Here is a 20618-nt window from a genome sequence, read left to right as displayed (position 1 = left end):
ACACACTGACTAGAATAGCACTGTCCTGTTCTACATTGAATGCTGTGGAACCCTGGAATGAATGTTTGATTCATTCATGAGAACTTGTTCCCTTTATTCGGGTCTTTTGAGGCCACATATTATAACGTGCCCTCAAGTTAGTTTTTTTCGTGGCTAAAAGATATCAGCTTAGTTATCTCGTGGCCTCAAAATATCGAAATTGTGAGGATGTGATATGTCTCGTGATCACAAACTGTGTTTCTTCCTCTCCTCGGCCACCCTTGGGCTCCCTGACATTTAAAGTGCAGGGTGAAGAGGAAAGCAGCACCTTTTCAAATGGTTCCATCCCACTTATATCGACAAATGTCATATATGTTCATTTTTTGCACCATGCGCCGTCTCATTCACTCGCGATGAATATGTGTGCTTCTCTCTCGTAGGTTCTGGTGAACGTCCTGGATGTGAACGATGTGACGCCAACGTTCCCCAGAGCTTACGAGGGACCCTTTGAGGTGACAGAAGGCCAGCCGGGTCCTCGGGTCTGGACACTCAGAGCCAGTGATGAAGACTCTGGGCCTAATGGCAAAGTGGAATACAGCATCACTGGTGGAGATCATCAAAGTGAGCTGGGGATTGTCGGTGGAGACGGTGATACGCGATGAAATCCCGGAGGCTGTAATTACTCCTCTCTCCTGCTCTCTCAGATGAGTTCATGGTTTCCCCCGTGGAGGGTGAACTTCGAGTGAGGAAGGATGTAGAGCTGGACAGAGAGACCACGGCCTTCTACAACATCACCGTCACAGCCCGGGACCTGGGCACGCCATCGCGCAACAGCTCGGTGGGCCTGTGTTACACAAAAATACACAAACGTGCCGGCTGCACTTGTTCGATCCCGTACTAAATAATCAGCACACTTAAAAGACTTCCTGAAAACCACATCGGCAGCTTCAAGTGATGCTGCATTAGAATATCATCATTTGTTGATCACTCACCCTCAGATGACTTCAATTCATTGAAATATTTTTTTCCCTCTGCATGACTTTTTGGTGAATCCAGAATTCAGGAAACATCGGCCACATACTTGTTGATGGTAGCTAATGGAGGTCACGGATTAACAGTAAACTTTTCCAAAACAACGGCTTAAACACTCTCAAAAGGTATCATCCTGTATAATCGGAAACACTTTGATTTGAGCTGAAAGTGAAGTCAAACAGTTCCTGCTCCACATTCTCACCCAGCATAACCAGCCGGCTAAAAAATGTTGCCTCCCAGCTCCTTCACTGGCCAGAAATCCTGCGAAGAAGAAAGGACCTCTAATCTGTGAGCTGACTTCCGACACACACACGTGGTCAAGCTCACGCTGTTGAGAGGAATCACGAATGCTCCAGTTTGCTAGTGTGACGCTCAGACATTTTGTATTGTGGGCTAGTTTTAGGTCGTAAATGTCTATAGTTTTGCTGTTGCTGAGCTTCGGTCACCATGAGCTTAACTATGTGGCTAGCCCTTTCTGAGTTGTGGATCCACCAGAGTGATGCAAGGGCAAAATATCCTCCTACTGAAGATGTCTCATGGTGAGTAACTGGAAAGCAAAAGCCACTGAGAGGATGAAGCATCACTTTAATATGAGGAAGTCACTAGAATATAGAAACGTTAACTGCTGTATTTTGACTTGACTCCCGCTTTCGTCAGGTGGTTGTTGGGGTCCACGTCCTGGACATCAATGACAATGACCCCGTCCTCCTAAACATGCCCTTCAACACCAGTGTGAGTGAGGGCGCCTCCATACACACCTCTGTGGCCCGAGTGCGTGCACGAGATGCAGACAGCGGGCACAACGCACTGCTCACTTACAACATCACGGCTGGCAACCGGGACGGAGCCTTCTACGTCAATGACACTGTGAGAGACGCCCTCTAAAACGCTGGATGTGAATCCATGACAGTGAGTGAAGGTGGAAAGATGGTAAACGCTTGTGTTGTGTTTTGTGCTCTCAGACAGGTGTGGTGCAGGTGAACAGACCGCTGGACAGAGAGCGGGTGGCGGAGTACAGACTCACCATCACTGTCAAAGACAACCCAGAGAACCCCCGCATCGCTCGCAGGGTAATCCCCCTCCACCGCGCCTGCACGCTTCCACCCCAGAACAATACCAGCGAAACAATACCAGCGAATCAATACCGCTCGTCTTTTCTAGACAGATTTTGAAGAATTCATCACAAAAGATGTAATTTCAGAGCTCATTTGTCACAATGGTAAATGATCTGCACTCAGCACGTCAGCGCTTCACTTTGAACAATACACGGGTGGGATTTTCAGCTGGAGAGAACCAGAATTTAATTTCGAGGAAATGAGAAAAAACACATTAATGAAAAGGAGCATGTCTTTGTTGCACACATTTTTTCATTTTTGGCTTCCTTTCTTTGCTGTTGCTTCTATATGTCCTGTCCAGCTGCTATCAGACGATCATACGCTTAATTGGCTCTCAGAACATAAGAACCACACTCACGCTTGAATTATTAAGAGTCCTTAAAAATAACTCACGTTAAAGTAAATCAGGTTTTCTGCAGAATGAACTAGACCCTCTTCCTGTCCCGCACCACCAGGACTCAGACCTCTTGGTGATCACCATCTTGGACGAGAACGACAACAGGCCTGTATTCACCAGGTCTAGCTACAGGGCCGAGATCATCGAGAACGCTGCACCAGGTAGAACTCGTGTGTGTGTGTGTGTGTGTGTGTGTTCCCTGCTTCCTGCTGTTTTTCACTCAAGGTAGAAGCTCAGGAATGTTACGTTTGATCATTTGGGTCCAGAATCATGACGGGTAATCAGATGAGTAGAAGCAGCTGCCGCTGGTTCACCCTCCTGTCCCAGTGGACGTTTGTGCCAAATTTTGATGGATTCCTTCCAGGTGTTCCTGAGATATCATGTTATTGAAAACAGGACAGATATTGCACATGTTAGGTCACATTGACCTTGACCTTTTGACCTTTGACTACTGAAAACGTTTCAGTTCATCTTCCAGATGGACATGTAGCTGTAAATACGCTAGACTGAGTCTGATGTGTCTGTGACCATCCCTCAGGCAGCACTGTAGCAGTGTTGAACGGGCCGGTTCTGGCTGAGGATAAAGATATTGGACCCAACGCGGTGGTGAAGTACCGCCTGCTTGGGAACAGGGTGGACCTCTTCGCCGTGGACGCCACCACTGGTAACACTGTTCCATCTCAGCTAAAAGACACATGGTTAGAAAACAGCCAGTGTTGATGTCTCTGTGTCCCTGCAGGTGTGATATATGTGCGTCAGGGGGCCAAGTTGGACCGCGAGGCCTTCCAGGAGCCTCGGGTAGAACTGTTCCTGGTTGGGGAGGACATAGGGGGGCTGAACAGCAGCGTTCCTCTCACTGTGACAATAATGGACCAGAATGACAACCCTCCTGTTTTCAGCCCCGCCAGCTTCAGCGTGCGGCTCCCGGAGAACAGCCCTACTGGTTGGTATCTAGCTTTACATCCAAGGATTGGGGGAGGACCGGCGGTTGCTGAAGGTGCTGCGTGCGTGTCTCCCCCCAGGTGTGGTGGTGACACAGCTGTCCGCCACCGACTCCGACTCCGGCTCCAACGGTTGGCTGATGTATCGGTTGGAGAGCGGTGCACAGGACCGCTTTGTCGTAGACCCTCTCTCTGGAGCTGTTCTGGTGGGCAACACCACCCTTGACAGGGAGGAGCGTGGGTCCTACCGCCTAGTTGTCATGGCAACCGACCGCGGCACACCACCTTTGTCGGGCACAGCCACTCTGACCGTCATCTTGGATGATGTCAATGACTCGCGGCCCCGTTTCGTAGAGCCTGTAACCATGATAAACGTCAATGAGTCTACGCCACCGGGTGTGGTGGTGGCCACACTGACCGCAGAGGACCCTGACCTCCATCCCCGGCTGGAGTATTACATCATCTCAGTGGAGGCAAAGGATGATGGGAACAACCCAGTCGATGGACTGCAGGAGTCCTTTGGCATCGACTTACACACTGGTAGGACAGTTTAGCCCCTGAAGCTTTGGCGTTGATGGATGACGGTGGTTTGACGGTGACTTACACTTGTGATAACTACTTGTGTTTGGGTGAATTTGCAGGTGCGGTGTTTGTACGCAACCCACTCAACCGTGAGCTGGTAGCCACCTTTGAGATCATCGTGTCTGTCCACGACAACGCCAGTGAAGTTATTGACAAGTCGGGTAGCGTTCCAAACGGTGAGTCCGCGACCCAACATGGAACTCGTTTTCAGTTTGTTGCAGACTCTTTATTAGACATTCTCAACTTCCTGTCCTCAGCGAGACTAACCATCAACATCTTGGATGTAAATGACAACGCTCCTCGTTTCCGGCCCTTCGGAGTGTCCAACTTCACGGAGAAAATCTTGGAAGGAGCACAGCCAGGCACAACCCTGCTGTCAGTGTCGGCGGTGGACCCAGATAAAGGTCCCAACGGCCAGGTCATCTACCAGCTGCTCCACCTGCCACGAGGGGGATACGTCCGACTGGAGGACCCCTCCACTGGTACGACCAGTAGAACAGCAGACCAGCCTGAGAGGAGCCGTGCCGCACAATAACAGCTCCTTCAAACTCAAACTGACAAGTGAAATTAAAACCAAAAATATCAGAGCCTGACTGTAACCGCCACTGTGTTGCAGGTAAGATTGTAGCAAACCAGACGGTGGATTTTGAGCAAATACAGTGGCTGAACTTCACCATTCGGGCTCAGGACCACGGCACCCCGCCCAGGATAGCCGAGTTGCCTGTATTCCTGCGCATAGTGGATGTCAATGACAACAACCCGGTCTTCCTACAGCCGTCGTATCAGGTACTGGGACACAACATTTGAGCTGATCGAGCTTTATTTTGATGAATCATAACCTTTGTGGTGTGTGTTCATCCGTGTTTGTAGGAGCCGGTGTTTGAGAATGTCAACCTGGGCACAACCATCGTCCGCGTCAGTGCCACAGACGCTGATTCCGGCCTCTTTGCAGTCATCGAGTACAGCCTGGTAGACGGCGAGGGAAAGTTTGGCATCAAGTCTTCCACTGTGAGTCCCTGAGTCATAATTTGATTATCAGATTAAATTTTTATGTAATTAAGTTTATTGGAAAGACTTTCCAGGAAGGCTTCATTAGTAATGGTTAGTTAATGTCTGAATAAGCCTTAATAATGCTTGGTTAGGTAGCGGTTAACTAATTTGTGTAGTGATTACTTCCCAGAGGGGCTCATGTTAGTTTTAGGGGTCCAGGTGAAGTATAATTGAAGGAATAAATGTTCCCCACTATGATACGTCTCACATAGAGGTTCATTACACTCAGGCTAGTTGTTATTGGACACATTTATAAATGAATTTCTTGACGTCTTGGCAAAAAAATGTAGCTTGGATATTCATGAACTTCTGAGCTGCTGCATCTAAAACAAATGTGTTGCCAAGAATCTCAGAGAAAATGTCATAAAAGTCCTAGAAAAGACGACACTCTGTCAGGCGTGTGTGGGGCGGGGAGTTCCTCCTCCAGCGGTGAGGGCTGTCAACAATGAGCGCCATCCTGCCTGGAAATGAAAGTTTAAACAGAGGTCTTGACTTTTCTTAAGACAATCTGAATATTTGACCTCAATTCTCGGTTTCTGTCACACAGACTCAAACTAATGTCTTGATATGGGCACCACTCCCAGTAGCTGCTTGACTTCCTTCCTAATCATTCCTCCTCCTCTGTGTCAGGGTGAAATCTACATCCTCTCTCCTTTGGACCGAGAGACAAAGGACCATTACACACTGACCGCCGTTGCCCGTGACAACCCTGGCGGCAGCTCCAACAACAGACGAGAGAACTCTGTCCAGGTAGAGATCAACAGGTCTAGGGTCAACATCTCCACACTCACTGTTGTCAAGATGTGCCAGACAGTAAAGTGGCCAAGTGGAAGTATCAGACTCCACTATGTCTGACCTTTGGTAGAAAGGAACCTTGTGTGAAGAATATGGCGTTAGAAAGCTTCTCATCGCTCGTCGCTGTGCTCCTCAGGTGCTGGTCACAGTTCTTGATGTCAACGATTATCGTCCACGTTTCTCTGAGCGAGTTTTCAACACCAGCGTGTTTGAGAATGAGCCCAGCGGCACGTCTGTGATCACGGTGAAGGCTACGGACCTGGATGAAGGCGAGAACGGAGCGGTGCTCTACAGCGTACTGGGACCCCATTCAGGTATTGAGCCATGATAATATCAACACTTATCCTTACTGAGCTGCTCCTGGAAACCACAATTATTCCCCACGTTTCTTAAAAAGTCTGGTTTGCTTCAGCATTCACACCTGACCCTTAAAACTCCCTCTCCCTTTAGATGCTTTTTCCCTGGATCCCAACACAGGCCTGGTGCGTTCTCGCCGGCTGCTTCAGTCCTCGGAGCGTTTCAACCTGACTGTGGTGGCTACTGACCAGGGGCGTCCGCCGCTGTGGGGCACCGCGGACCTGATCATCACAGTTATAGATGTCAACGACAACAGACCTGTATTTGTCAGGCCTGCCAATGGCACCATCATCCATATATTAGAGGTAGTTGATGAGACAGCTGGATAGTTCAGTAGTGGTGATGGTGCAGTGGTCAGCACTGTGGCCCCCCAGCAAGAAGGTTGTGGGTGGAGCCCTGGCTGCAGCACGGGGTCTTTCTGTGTGAGTCTCCATGTTCTCCCTGTTCCTGCTGGGTTCTCTCTGGTACTCCAGCTTCCTCCCACAGTCCAAAGACATCAAGAGGGACCAGGTTAATCCAGACTTTAAATTGACCGTAGGCGTGGCTGGGAGAGCCAATGGTTGTCTGTCTCTATGTGTTGGCCCTGCCATGGACTGGTGACCTGTCCAGGGGGAAGGCTGCTGGGATAGGCTCCACCCCCACCACCCTGAACAGGAGAAGAGGAAGAAAATGGATGGATGGGTGGAGGGAGGGATGGATGGTTAGTTGGTTAGTTCAGTGAAAGTTTCATAGGTGTGTTTTCACTGCTGCCTTTAATCAGCCAAAACTGATTAGTGATGCTTTAAAGTGATATTCCAACAAAAAAGTGAATTTTGCCAGTAGTTTGCCAGGCGCCACGTTCGAGTGCGCATCCGTTGTCCTGGTAGGAGAGTCTTGCTGTTGGTTGAGAGGTTTGCTATTTGACTTTTGTGAGCTCAAGACAACGTTTGTGAACATTTGGGAGCTACAATACCCTTGAAATATCACTGTGAGGGTGAAGTAGCGCTGAGGTCAGGGATGATTTTTCTCCCATTTAACATGAACCGTTGATACAAATATTGGTCTTCTCTTTGCGTATTCTAAGCTGTTATAAGAATGAAACATAAGCTGGCTGGCCTCCTCTGTGCCCTCCGTGCAGGAGCAGCCCCCCGGCCTGCCAGTGTACGAGGTGCATGCGACAGACTCAGACGAAGGGGTGAATGGAGAGATTCGCTACGCCTTCCTGCAGACTGGAGCGGGTAACCGGGACTGGGAGAACTTCCACATCGATGCCATGTCTGGCGTCATTACCACGACTGTCAAACTGGACCGAGAGAAACAGGCGCTCCACAGCGTGAGTCGACCATGTGACTGTGTGTAACAGTTATTCATGTAATATACCTGAGTGTGCAGGTATGTGTCTGACTGAGAGGAACGCCTCTTTCAGCTTATTATTGTGGCCCGTGACATGGGTCAGCCCGTGCCTTATGAGACCACACAGCCCCTGCAGGTGGCGCTGCTGGACATTGATGACAATGAGCCAGTCTTCCTCAAACCACCGGTGAGTATAAAGACTTTTATCTCAGTGTGATTAACTGTACATGATGAGATGCCACTGAGCCGTTTTTGTGTGTGTGTGTGTGTGTGTGTGTGTGTGTGTGTGTGTGTGTGTGTGTGTGTGTGTACACCAGCGTGGCATTGTGCCTTACCAGAAGCTGACTGTGCGTGAGCACTCACCTCCAGGTACTGTGGTGGGGAACGTGACCCGAGCCGTGGACGCGGATGAAGGCTCCAACGCCATCGTCTACTACTTCATCGCAGGTGATTCAACGTCCAACACAGAGATGCGTCATGTTGCATGACTTTGCTGCTGGTGATAAACTGTTATCCTCTGCCTCTCCTCCTTTTAAGTTAACACACCTACGGAAAGTTGTTAATGCAGCTTGTCTGGAAGCTCTTGTATCCATTGTGTGCTTAGATGAAAGTCCTCTCACTTCAAAAGCAGATGAATAATGAGGACACTTGTATCGGCTCATTTTTTTCATTTAGGCTGATTGTTTTCTCAGTCTACCACTGATGTGACAGAGCACCGTCTCTTCCTGTAGGGGGAAACAGCGATGGAAACTTTGGCTTGAGTCTAGAAGGAGAGCTGAAGCTGCACAGGGATCTAGATCGAGAGGAGACCCCAGTCTACTCCATCATCATCAAGGCTTCCAGCAACAAGAGCTGGACTCCTTCCAGAGGTCAGAGGGCAGCACGGGCCAAAGCCCTGGACCCCGCCCGAGACCCCAGCCTACTGGAGGTCCGGATAGAACTGGAAGACATCAATGACCAGAAACCACGGTTCACCAAGGCAGAGTACACTGCAGGTGATCTGCATTCTTGATGGTTTATATGCTGGGCTACGTAAACCTACCTTAACCCCCCGCCTCTTGCTTCAGGTGTTGCTGCCAATGCTAAAGTGGGCTCTGAGCTGATCAAGGTTGTGGCCATAGATAATGACATTGGCAACAACAGCTTGGTCCAATATCACATCGTCACAATCCGCTACTTCCAGTCACAGAGCAACGGTAGCGAGGACGTCGGCAGCATCTTCACCATAGGTGAGTGTCACCACCTGGTGTCCGGGTCCAGTGACCCGCTCATCTCAGACAGGACGTGTTCTTGATCCCAGTGTCTTCTTAAATCAGGGAGTTGTTTGTGTGTCTTTTGAAAGGCAATGTTCAATATGATGTCCACAGGTTTGACGGATGGAATCATCCGAACCTACGACCTCTTCACGGCCTATAATCCAGGGTATTTTCAGCTGGAGATTTTGGCATGTGACTTAGCCGGACACAGCACGACCACCAACGTAAACATCTACATCCTCCGGGATGATCAGAGGGTCAAGATAGTCTTCAATGAGATCCCTGACCTGGTCCGCGAAAACCAGGAAGATTTCATCAACCTGCTGTCCAACATCACCGGAGCCATAGTCAACTTGGATGACATCCAGGTTCTCGGGTTTTTCACTGACAGTTGGATTTGCACGTGTCAAGATGTTAATATCTCTATCTTCTTCTTCAGTTCCATGTGGACAAGAAGGGCAGAGTGAATTACGCTCAGACCGACATGCTGATCCACGTCGTCAACAACCAGACCAACACCATCCTGGATGTTGAAAGGTGTAATATTCCTCCCTCAGCTCCTGTTGTGTCTTCACTTTATCATTCACACCATGTTTGAGGAGTACGGCCTCCTTATTGTTTGCAGAGTAATCCAGATGATCGATGAAAACAAGGAGCAGCTGAGAAACCTGTTCAGGAAATACAACACGGTGGACGTTCAGCCTGCTGTCAGTGACAAACTGCCCGATGACATCTCCACCCTCCAGGTCTGCAGGCTGATTCCTCCACAAACCCCAAGTCTGGTTCCCCGTTTCATTTTGTGCCTCTAAACTCGTGTCTCTCTAACACACAGCTGGTCATCATTATCCTGGCAGTGCTGCTGTGCTTGGCTGGAATTTTGTTTGTCACACTCAACTGGCACTATCGCAGAGTGTAAGAATTTCTCAGCGTGCCACGTTAATCTTTGAAATACACTCAGAACACAGAGTTTCATTAAGTTTAAGCCATACGTCCCAAAAAACATGTTTTGCCTTTCAATTGGCATCAGCGTACAGAATGCAGAAAGATTCAGCCACATGTTTAGCTTGAAGCTAATGGCCACTGACGGCTAACAACAGCAAAAACATACATTTACAAATTCAGCCTCGTCGCCTGGTATAATCCACGTCTTCCTTATCCAGCAGTTTGCTCAGGAATCCACAAACATTTTCTTTTTTATTTGAAGTCAGTTGATATTAGCTTCAAGCTACGTATGCATGTCTGGCTTTTTCTGCATTCTGGAGTTCCAGAGAAGTAACGCAGGAGGGAAAACACCTCTGTTAGCTCAAGACACCTATTTGATGAGTACTTCAAAGGAAGAAAACACCGTTTGGGTGTAGTTTCACTTTAAAGTGTCATGCAAATGGCCTCAGATGTGTGCAGCGGTGACTCGACTTGTGTGTTGTTGTGTTGCAGACATCAGAGGAAGCTGAAAGCAATCGTTGCAGGATCAACAGGTGGGAAGAGAAGTTCAGAGTGATGTCAGTGAAGCGCGCGTGTTTGTCTCATACGTTTACCTGTCGCCCCCCATCCAGGGAACCAGGGTCTGATGGATATCCTGGACATGCCCAACACCAACAAGTACTCTTTTGAGGGGTGAGATCATGGCTGTGGTGTCACACTTCTACGCACGTGCTTCAAGACAACTGTCACCAAATACTGCTGTCATTTGGGTTTACATGTTTCAAAGTCACCGGGAAATACTGTAGCTACAGATATGCTTGAGAGGAAACAAAATAGACAGAGGTGAACTTTAAAGATACTAGCAGGCGGGGACATGCACTCTCAGCACGAAAACGTATATTTCCTGTGACTTAACGTCTCTCAAATGTCTCAACCTTTTCCGATAACACTGGTATAATCTTGATTTAACTTCAGAGCTGATAATACTCAGATATAATAACTGTAAAACAACCAGAACATCAGGTAAATGTCAAAGTCAGATTTTTGTCTGCTATTGGGATTTTTTTTTTTTTTTTGGTAGCTTCTTTTAAAGCAATATGATGCAGTATTTATATTTTAAAGGAGTAGTTCATCCAACAAATGACTATTCGCTGATTATCTACTCACCCTCATGCTGATGGAAGGTCAAAGTTTGCTAGTCTGCAAATCACTGATGTGGTTTCAAAGGAAAAGGTGTCACTACAACCTCCAAACAGCTGGAATAAAAAACTACTCTCAACCTTCCAGCAGCATGAGGGTGATGAACTACACCTTTAAAACAAGCGGCTGCCACTTTAATTCCTCCTCCGAGCTGTGAACGTCTTGTCCTTGATTAAGTAATAGACTTACTAAGCATGATACACAGGCTGGTTTGTAGTACTGCTTTCAGGTACTACAAACTGACTTTCTCAGTACAGAAATTAAAGAGACACTAAAAAAGGATTTTTACAGAGGAAGTTAACTTGAGCCTCAACGTCTGCCAGTCACTCAGTCAGAAGCCGCTTTCACGTGCAGGTTGAAGTGCCGCTGTATCACTTTGATCCTTTACTCAGAACAAAACGATGTCGTAATGATGTGTGTGGATTTATCCAGCAACGGTGACATGACACACACACGCGTGCACATTCACACCCTAAATTTTACTCTGTCCTCATTTATAGAACTAACGAGATAAAACAGCACTGCAGTTTTCCTGCCTAGAACTGCAGAACTGCATCTTAACAGTCCAGACTGACAATTACGGTTGCGACATCGACGTTTCGGTCTGATCAGCTGTTTCATTTCATCAAGTCACTGCGGTGCAATACGCTGAAATGAACCACTCAGAATCTGCACAGCAAAGCTACGTACTTTAGCTTTACTCCTACTGATTGTGTCAGTGTGTGACAGAGTGTGTGACACCGTTTACATCCGCAGAGCTAATCCAGTGTGGCTGGACCCCTTCTGTCGCAACCTGGAGCTGGCTGCCCAGGCCGACCACGAGGACGACCTGCCGGAGAACCTGAGTGAGATAACGGACCTGTGGAACAGCCCTGCACGCACTCACGTCAGTACCCACTAACTGAGCTCTGGAACCAGAGTCTGAGAGTGGAACGCTAAGAGAAGAGATGGACATCACCTCCAGTGTGTGTGTGCCTGTGCGTGTTCGTGTGCGTGTGTGTGTGTGTGTGTGTGTGTGTGTGTCTTCACAGGGCACCTTTGGTCGGGAGCCTCAAGCGAAGCCTGAGGATGATCGTTACTTGAGAGCAGCCATTCAGGAGTACGACAATATCGCAAAACTGGGCCAGATCATGAGGGAGGGGCCTATCAAGGTGAGACATGTTTGGTTTAGATTAGCTGGGCGTAATCCTACCTGTGTAATGTCTCTCCCTCCATCCATCTCAAAGCCTGTGGGGCGAGCAGGTCAGTGGATGGGCCCTAAGACCTCCTCGTGAGTTGGGTTCTGTGAGGGTCTGTACGTGCCGGTGTGGTGGCCTCTGTTTGATTCTAACTGCCATCTTATCAGGGGTCCCTGCTCAAGGTGGTCCTGGACGACTACCTGAGACTGAAAAAGCTCTTTGCAGCCCGACTCGTCACCGTGTCCACCAGCCAGGGAGATCACTCATCAGTCACTGAGGTGGGCTCGAGGAAGCTCTTCCTATCCACCACCACTGGGGGCAGCATTTCTCTCATTTTCCCCCGCTGACGTCTCTGTGTGCTCCTCTGATGTGGCGTCTTCTCTGTACCTCTGCTGTCTCTGCTAGCATGGAGCAGACTTTGGGGCACATTCACGTTTTAGATAGGCTGGAGGTAAAAGTGAATATTGCACATTTCTCAATCACTAACAAGGATCCAGAGCTCAACTTCTGCACTCACCTACCACTTGGTGAGGGATTGTTGTAATGTGGGAAACCTGTCACATGACTCCATCCAACATGAGCCATCTCTAAGAACTGTTTGCAACAAATAAAACCAGGTGTTGTGGTTCTCTGCCGATGCTGCTGTCTTACAACTCTTGCTGATTTCTCCTCGAAATCTTCCTTCCCCTTTGACTTCTCTTCAGCCTGCATCAGTTATCTTATTTAGGAAATGTGTTTTTAATCAGCTGCCTCATTAAATCTTTTCCTTCCTCCTCCATCAGCTAATCCAGAGTGATCTGGATGATGACGAGGATGAGCGCCTGAGCATGGGCGGAGGACGTGGAACGCTTCGCTTCAAACACAAGCTTCCAGTGGAGCTGAAGGGTCCAGAAGGTGTGCACGTAGTCCACGGCAGCACAGGCACTCTCCTCACTTCTGACCTCAACAGCCTCCCTGAGGATGACCAGCGGGCCCTGGCGCGTTCTCTGGAGGCACTAAACGCTGACGGGGGGCTTTATTCTGAGCGCAACGCCCGCACAGAGTCGGCCAAGTCCACCCCGATGCACCGTCACAAGGACGGGGACACCCTGTCCGAGAGTCCCCTGGAGATCACAGAATTATGACTAGCCGAGGCCTCGCTGGTCTGAGCCCACCCATGACTCGTGTGTCCCTGTGCCTCCACACCGCCACCCTGACCAGGTTGGGCAGGCGTGGGGCGGCCCTATGGAGGACCTGAGTGTGTGTAGTCTAGGGACCGTCATCAGTGAGAAAGCCCGCCAGAGCACTGACTCTTCAGCAGGTTGCTCCCAAAGATGCTGTCACGAACTTCCATCCAAAGACCAGATGAGACGGCGGGGCGTGTTGAACCTTACAGTCCTCGAACGGTGCCTCATCCTCAGCAAAACTTTACAAATCATAACCTGGACTGCATACACTCACTCACACATGCACACACACACACGCTTAAACACTCATAGAAAATGAAGCTCCACATGCCCAGACCAGCGAATGGCCAACAATGAAAATTCCTCTTCATACCCTGAGTTTTTTGTTGTTTTTGTTTTTAATTTGTTTTGTTTTTCAAGATGATGCAATCAATGTTTCTGAGGGGAGGATGGGAGACGGAACGCTACCAGTGTTGTGGGACAGAGCCGCCCGTCTCCCCAGTGATGCTGACTGAAAGGAAGCGGGACTCTCGCCTTCGGGCAGTTGTTGACATCCTGTAGAAGTTTGATGCTTTTTTGGATAAAGGACAAAAAAACAAGTCTATAAAGCAGCGGGGAACATTCCGACCCCGGTCCAGGTCTCCATCTGTTCAAGGGGACACTTTCCTGAAAGGCTTCATAATGGATGAACACTGTCTGACACAGGGAGGGGAAAAACAACCTTTTATGAGAAATAGCAAATTTAAATGCAGTCAAAGACAGACTATGTAAGGATGGAAAAAAAGAAAAGAATAAATAGCTGCATTTTATAGATATGAAGATGGAATTATGCTCAGACTTTTCACTGCCACCTGGGGGAGTAAGAGTCATGCTCAGAAAGAGCAACCTTTGCTTTATTTTTTTATTTTATAGAAAATATGATGGAATTAAAAGATATTTTTGAAGACGAATGCTGGCTTACCAAAACAGGTAGGGCATTTTTCTGGAATGTCTGTTGCAGTATGTGTATTGTGTTATGGTGAGATATGGTGTTTTCCTTTCTATGACAACTGTTCCTGGTGAGTGGTGTGTTTTTAAAATTAATTTTTATATTTCCATTTTGTAAGTTTTTATTTCTTCGTCATTACTGTCACCAGCCCTGAGATCTGTGAAAATAAAAGAAATATGCAACAGCGTCTGACGCTGGTCAGTGGGATGACGGGAGAGCACGCAGGATATTAAGAGACAGATGCAGAGGAACGTCTGGGATTCTTCCGTGACTGCTGAGAAAAGATTTCTCCTCCAATGAGAAGTGAAGGAGAGGAACAGCGAAAGCTTAAACTGCCAACACTTGTGTTTGTTTGATCCAAAATATTCCTGCGAGTACTTGCCTCTGTTTGCTTGAGATCTCCCTTTAGCACAAATGTAATTCAGCCTCTTGGTAAATACTGCCATCTAGTGGTTCTACAAAATAAACACACCAAACTCTCGCCGGTCAACACTCCACTCTTATTGTTTCCGAGTTACATAGAAAAATGATCAATAATAGTTTTCAGAACTCTTGACAGCGTCTGGTAGAGGTCTCATCGGGCGGTGGCGCTGGTGGCGGTGGTGCTGGTGCTGCTGACTGGCATCTTCTTCAGGGTCCGATTCAACTGTTGGGGGATGATTTCAATCAGTACACAAACACTACAACTGTCAGCTGTGTGTTGGAGTTAAAAACATCACCAACACAAATGCCTGTTTGGCTCTGCAATTCCCAAACTGTGCAGTTTCCTCCTGATTGCCACTCACCTCCTCAAACTTGTGAATCTGTCGGATGAAAAAGTCTCCATAGCGACGAGCCACTTTAGTATCAGCGATGTGGATCATGTCCTGAGGAAAGTGAACAGATGATCAGCGTGTGTTCCCCGCCACTGGACCAGTAACTATTTACACACATGGACATTCAGGAGGGGCTTCAGGACACTTTCAGCACCACTCTACCTTGTCAATGTAGAAGTCGACCTCAGAGGCGGACTGGAACTCTCCGTCCAGGGCTGAGATCCCGCTGGTCCACACCAGGTTCTTCATCTTGTGTTTGAAGACAAGCAGCTGAATTCGGAACTCCTGCTCTGACATGTCCAGGAACCCTGCCAGCTTGGCCACTGGCATCGTGGTGTACAGCTTCAGGAAACTGGGGAGGGGGTGAGGGGGCACACCAACACTTAGACATGGAACTCACACAAATCCCACTGAGATCCTCTCACCCGCTCAGGTGTTGTACCTGCGGATGGTGGAGAGCTGCGCCTGCTGCTGCACCTCCTCTGCAAAGACCTTCAGCTGCTGCTGGAAGGGCTCCTTGTGGTAGTTGGGGTGGACGTTGTCGTAGTTTGGCACCACCGGGGACAGAAACTTGGGACAGGCGAAGCTGAACAGCTCCTCAAACACCTGCAGGTCTCTGAGACGGAAACAACATTCATTTCACTCTGTTGTCCCTCCCCCCAGTACAACAGGACTTGTTCACTTATTTAACTCTACCAATGCCAGTGAGGTGAGGTGTCCCAGCAATCAATCATTAGTTGCTATAATGTAGGGGGCGCTGTTACAGATCACGGCACAAAACAGGTCATGTGATGCTGGTGAAGTTGATGTTCTGCTTGAAAGGATGTTGATAAAACTGCAGGTTTCTTTGTCTGAAAAGTCGTCTTCTTTTCTTTTTTATTTTTACAAGAATGGCAACTGTTAAAGCATTTGTTAAAAAAAATGAATGGGTGTAGAATAAAATGTTTTTGTGTCAACTGCTGGTTCTGTTCTTCTTATTCCCGTTTAGATGTTTACAGAGCTGAATATTCTAGATTTAATGGACCGGTTCACAAATGCTGCTGGCTGACAGCTTTTTAAGGATTCCTATGATGAGAAGTTCTTCCTTTTATGAACACTGACTAATGAAAATAATATATAAATAAAAAGTTATTCAGAATTATAAAAAAAGAGTCATGATCAGAGTCATGACAGGACACCACTTCTGCTCTGACGGGGGCCGTGCTGAGCTGCGTTCGTACCCTTTCTGCATGCGCAGCATCTTGTCTCCGTACTTCTCCCTCAGCTGCGTGTGGATGCTCTCGTCGATGCGCATCGGGTACATGGTGAGCGCGATGGCCAGCAGGCCGTGCATCTGCTCGTTCTGTTTGTTAATCTGACAACAACCAAAAAAGAAAAACGAGGGATTGTAACTGAAACGTAATTACACAGGAAGTGTCCTGAAGGAATGAGAGGTTGCATTTTCTACGGAAAATAATCCCTGAAATCTATAATGGAATATAAATTTGAACACTAAAATTCACAGACAAAAACAGTGATGAATGAAGATTCTGTCCAGAAACACACACAAACTACCAGTTTATAGTAACCATATATTCTTTTAAAGTGAACGATTGATGAAGCTGATCATAAGCACACCATCATGTTATCCACTAAGCCGTATAACTGTTCTTTTCATTCGTGTAACGTGTGCGGACTCTCCATCTCACTACTCTCCTGTCTTGTTTGCAACTCATTTGCATCATGGCTGTGTGTGTTGAAGTTGACCTTTGACCTTAATACATGATCTACCGAAGCGTTGCTGTGACTGACCATCTCATACTTGTATGTTGACCTCTGGAACATGTTTCTGGTCCTCTGGATGTAGAGCAGGATGTTGGCAAAGACTCGGATGGCGTCCTGGTAGCGTCTCATCATCAGATAAGCAAAACCCACGTAGTAATACGTGGTGATCTGACACTCGGGCACACGGGAGTACATGCTCTACAAGACAGGACAAGCTGGTGAGGCCTCCAGGACCACAGACAACACCGAGCCTGAAACTTCTACCTTTTCACACTGAAAAACGCGTGTCAACGTGGGTTTTTGGACCCGCGTTTGCTTGGCATCAGGGTGCATTCAAGCTTCCAGAAGACCCGGGTCTGAACTCCCGCTGTGAGGCTGCGTGGCTCTCTGCCTCTCTTGTACGTCATCGCGCTGACAATGTCATCATTTCACATACATGTGCGCCGGAACACTGAGAGGTAAACAAACAACAATGTGGACGTCGTCGAATCGAACGTTAGCGTTCTCGTTGCGGCATTGCAATGTTGTCTCTTTTGCAAAGCTTACAAACTCGGCACAGATTGGAAAATGTCCGAGCGCTACTGCGGCGAAGGAGGATGGAGTTGTTGGCTCATCTGGAAGGGAGCTGAAGAAGCTACAGGCGAAGCCTGACAGGCGGCACAGTGACAAAATCAGGATGCAACAGGAAGGTCGCGTGAAACCGGAGACGACGCAGGTTGCCTTTTTCCACACTGCAGATGAGCCGAGTTGTTAAACACCAAGGTCGCTTGGCGAGTCGGTCGACGCAGGTCGAAATGCAGAGTCGACCCTTTCAGAGTGCCCAAAACCCGCGTTGACTCGCGTTTTTGGTGCAGTGTCAAAGGGGCTTTAGAGATCAGAATCCAAACAACCTGAGGTGCTGACCAGTGATCCAACCAGTGATCTCAGTGTCGCCATGACAACCAAGATGTTCTCACCTTCTTGTTGAGCTCGATGTTCTCCAGCACCTTGATGGCCTGGTAATAATCCCCCAGCAGAGAGTGCAGCCTCAGCAGCCCCACCAGGCTGAAGTAGCCCAACATCTTGTAGAGCGAGTGGCGCCCGTATTCGCCCGCTACGCTCTCAGGGTCTCCTGCAACACACAACACCTTTGCTGCTTGCTAGACAAAAACCAACGACTGAAAGACATTTCCGTTTGTACGTAGAAGTTTTTTCTCACCAAAAATGGACCAAATCAGAAATGTTTTATAAGACAACAAATCAACCAAGAACTTCAATTACACCGTGTTTTTTTTTGGGGGGGGGGGGTTACAAACACAATCACTACTACATTTACTGGTCAATTTCAAATTATTCATATATATTATATATATTCGGCCGTAGGGAGGTTCGGAGGGCTTCGCAAATGTCTGGTCCAGCTGGAGCGTTTGTTTTTTTTTACAACCCAAAATACCGCGTTTTTATTCCACCCTGCCCTCACCGCCGCAGCACAAACAGTCAGCTACACTGATAATCCACAAGCGACCACACTTGCACTTCACTTCACCCCAACCCCCGTGACACGATATACTGGCCGAGACTCGTCTCTGTGCCAACGATACGGGGACAGCCTGTCACTGGGTCACTCAGTTCACTGCTGCAAGCACAATTTTTTAACTTTCATTTTTGGGGCAGTTTTTAAAATTGTAATCAGTTTGTTAAACTGAGAGGGACATTTGGTTTGTCTGCAGTACCGATGCTAGTTTGGAATTCCTGAGATGATTCACCACAGGACAGACACACATTTGTCCTTCTTCCTTGTGGTTCTTTGCGTTTGTATTTAAAAAGACAAGGTGTTCTTCCCCCATACCTCCACTGGTGTAAACCTCCAGCTGGCGGTTGATGTTACTTTTATCCACCAAGGAGTGGAGAACGTTGAGGACGCTGTGGACGTTCCAGATCTTTGGGTTGTTCCTCAGGAACTCGATCTCCTCCTCCGACTTCTTGGCCGTCTTACAGCGGTACTGACTGAAGGACTGGAACTGATGGGGTGGGGGTGGGGGTAGAGAATGTTCTCAAATCCTGCCAGCAAACACCTGCCTGATAGGAAGACATAAGCCACACCGAGCGACGCACCGTACCTGATAGATAAACTCATCGATTATATCCCAGAGCCACTGGTTAGGCAGTTCCAAGGGGGCGGGGCCATCAGCATCTGTTGATGATCACAAACAGTCTCATGTCACTGGTTTTTCATCACTGGGGGAGTCATTAAAATATGGAACTCCATCAGGAGGTGAGGAACGTCAGTCCTCCTGGAGCTTACTGAGGATGTAGTTGAAGAGGTTGCAGTAGTTGTAGTAGGATTCAAACCTCTGGTCCAACGTGGGTCCACCCTGCAGGACATTCCAGAACACACTGTCAACATCAAGAAAGGTCTGGGTGCTCCAGAGGAACAGAGGCCTGCTGGAGAACGTTAGCTACTCACGCTGACTTTGGCGTAGATGTGTCTGTAGTAGAGCTCCTTATAGAGGATGAGGAACACAGCGTCTGTGGAGGATAAGAGGCAGAGAACGTCAGAAAGGGAAATCATTCTGTCACTCCTCAGTCAAGAGTAGCTGAATGTTGTCACCTACCAACCAGTAACGCAGCTTCGCTTTGATTTCATCTAATTTCTCTTTCATTTCTCACTCACCATTACCGACGAGTGATGCGATGGCCTCCGCCTCAGGCCAAGGTGACGTCTTGAAGAAACGGTCCGTCAACTTGTTCCAACTGAAACCAAGTAGGTGAGGGAAGAAAGGTGAGCAAGAGGAACATGCTTGGCTGTGACAGAGGCGTTTCAGTGCATCCACCTGTTCTCATAGACATCCTGGATCTCATAGATCTTCTGCTCAATGCTCTCGCTGGACACACGGTTGGACTGCAGCTCGTAGACCTTCTGATCGATCAGATCTGAGATGGTTTTGTGGAAATACTGAAGGAAGTTCTTGATCACCTCGGGGATGACATGGTAGGTCTGCTGCTCGTACTGCCTCTCGTAGGCCAGGTCTGCTTTAGGGTCACCTGCAGGGAGACGGAACGGAGATGAGCTGCTGGGTAACCAACAGCTACTTGTTCGAGGACTGGCTGATGACAAATGACAGAACTTGAGTTTACAAACCGGTGTGCAGGTCGTACTCGTTGGAGTAAGAGTAGGGGTCATACTGCGAGAGAAAAGAGCGAATCATTGTTAGCAGATACTAATTCAACATCTGTCAAAGAACCTATCGTCAGCAAAAAAAATGATTCTGCTTTCGCCAGAACATTTCACTTAATATAAAGTTGTACTGTAGCGTGTATGTGCTGATGTTTGGCCTGTTTTCCTGCCATGAAGAAGACAGAGGACTCGCATTCATGTCATGTTGGCTGATCTAAAGGCGACTGTTGTGCCGGTGGAGCGAGCTAGCTAGAAGCAGCTACAGCTAGCTAGCCTTGCTGTTAACATGAGCGCGTTCTAACGTCCAGATAAGAGAAAATTACTGACTTCTTCCTCGTCGTGGTATGACATGGCGACTGAATCAGTCCGAGCTCTGGTGACACGGGAGTGGAATGTGGAGGAGAAGCTCGGCTAGCTAACCCAGCTAAACCACGCAGCTGGCGCTGGAGAGGCGACCGGAAGCGGAAAGAGTGTGACGTACGGGAGTTAAACAACGCGAGAATAGGCACCGGTTATCGCGATACAATGCGTCATGGGAACTTGAGTCTCTGTAGACGTGTTCGATCATTCACAGTCATGCTTTGATGACAACA

General features: G+C 48.2%; 2 protein-coding genes across 6 annotated transcripts in view; one reads left to right on the top strand and one right to left on the bottom strand.

Annotated features, from left to right (window-relative positions):
- The window catches only part of cdh23 (cadherin-related 23), a 169479-nt gene extending 153427 nt beyond the window's left edge, over positions 1–16052 (top strand). For 4 of the 5 annotated variants that reach the window (XM_086181275.1, XM_086181276.1, XM_086181279.1 and 1 more), the window contains 30 exons: positions 420–600; positions 684–817; positions 1669–1878; positions 1974–2081; positions 2582–2684; positions 3062–3187; positions 3263–3466; positions 3546–4004; positions 4106–4222; positions 4304–4528; positions 4663–4832; positions 4917–5054; positions 5727–5846; positions 6028–6205; positions 6342–6553; positions 7366–7560; positions 7654–7767; positions 7898–8027; positions 8312–8575; positions 8648–8809; positions 8948–9204; positions 9276–9373; positions 9462–9582; positions 9669–9748; positions 10271–10311; positions 10390–10450; positions 11714–11843; positions 11989–12108; positions 12303–12413; positions 12918–16052. In XM_086181275.1, coding sequence (XP_086037401.1) covers positions 420–600; positions 684–817; positions 1669–1878; positions 1974–2081; positions 2582–2684; positions 3062–3187; positions 3263–3466; positions 3546–4004; positions 4106–4222; positions 4304–4528; positions 4663–4832; positions 4917–5054; positions 5727–5846; positions 6028–6205; positions 6342–6553; positions 7366–7560; positions 7654–7767; positions 7898–8027; positions 8312–8575; positions 8648–8809; positions 8948–9204; positions 9276–9373; positions 9462–9582; positions 9669–9748; positions 10271–10311; positions 10390–10450; positions 11714–11843; positions 11989–12108; positions 12303–12413; positions 12918–13259 — 4911 coding nt within the window. In that variant the 3' untranslated portion in view covers positions 13260–16052. The remainder of the gene's footprint in view (positions 1–419; positions 601–683; positions 818–1668; positions 1879–1973; positions 2082–2581; positions 2685–3061; positions 3188–3262; positions 3467–3545; positions 4005–4105; positions 4223–4303; positions 4529–4662; positions 4833–4916; positions 5055–5726; positions 5847–6027; positions 6206–6341; positions 6554–7365; positions 7561–7653; positions 7768–7897; positions 8028–8311; positions 8576–8647; positions 8810–8947; positions 9205–9275; positions 9374–9461; positions 9583–9668; positions 9749–10270; positions 10312–10389; positions 10451–11713; positions 11844–11988; positions 12109–12302; positions 12414–12917) is intronic. The other variant, XM_086181277.1, reaches the window with a different exon arrangement.
- Positions 14767–20509, bottom strand: eif3l (eukaryotic translation initiation factor 3 subunit L). Its single transcript, XM_086181281.1, has 15 exons — positions 20353–20509; positions 19990–20032; positions 19682–19892; positions 19522–19601; positions 19315–19376; positions 19153–19222; positions 18968–19041; positions 18697–18868; positions 17825–17979; positions 16896–17066; positions 16325–16458; positions 15547–15720; positions 15267–15456; positions 15075–15155; positions 14767–14935 (listed from the first exon to the last, which is right to left on the bottom strand). The coding sequence occupies exons 1-15, from the start codon at positions 20374–20376 to the stop codon at positions 14864–14866; spliced, it is 1713 nt and encodes a 570-aa protein (XP_086037407.1). The 5' UTR covers positions 20377–20509; the 3' UTR covers positions 14767–14863.
- Positions 20510–20618: the final 109 nt, after the last annotated feature.

The sequence above is a fragment of the Aulostomus chinensis genome, chromosome 16, assembly GCF_037954235.1.
Source record: "Aulostomus chinensis isolate RoL2024-O1b breed Wild chromosome 16, RoL_Achi_v1.0, whole genome shotgun sequence".
In the NCBI taxonomy this organism is placed as follows: domain Eukaryota; kingdom Metazoa; phylum Chordata; class Actinopteri; order Syngnathiformes; family Aulostomidae; genus Aulostomus; species Aulostomus chinensis.
Note: the sequence above shows the minus strand (reverse complement) of the source record. Positions and strands in the feature narration are given on the sequence as shown.

Bases quoted from the DNA above. Each gene is read 5' to 3' on its own strand.
- eif3l (XM_086181281.1), bottom strand. From the start codon at position 20,376: ATGTCATACCACGACGAGGAAGAA. The intron at 19,602-19,681 runs GTGGATGCACTG...ACTTGGTTTCAG, and splicing joins CAGGATGTCTATGAGAACAG to TTGGAACAAGTTGACGGACC. The intron at 15,721-16,324 runs GTACGAACGCAG...TTTCCGTCTCAG, and splicing joins ATGCTGCGCATGCAGAAAGG to AGACCTGCAGGTGTTTGAGG.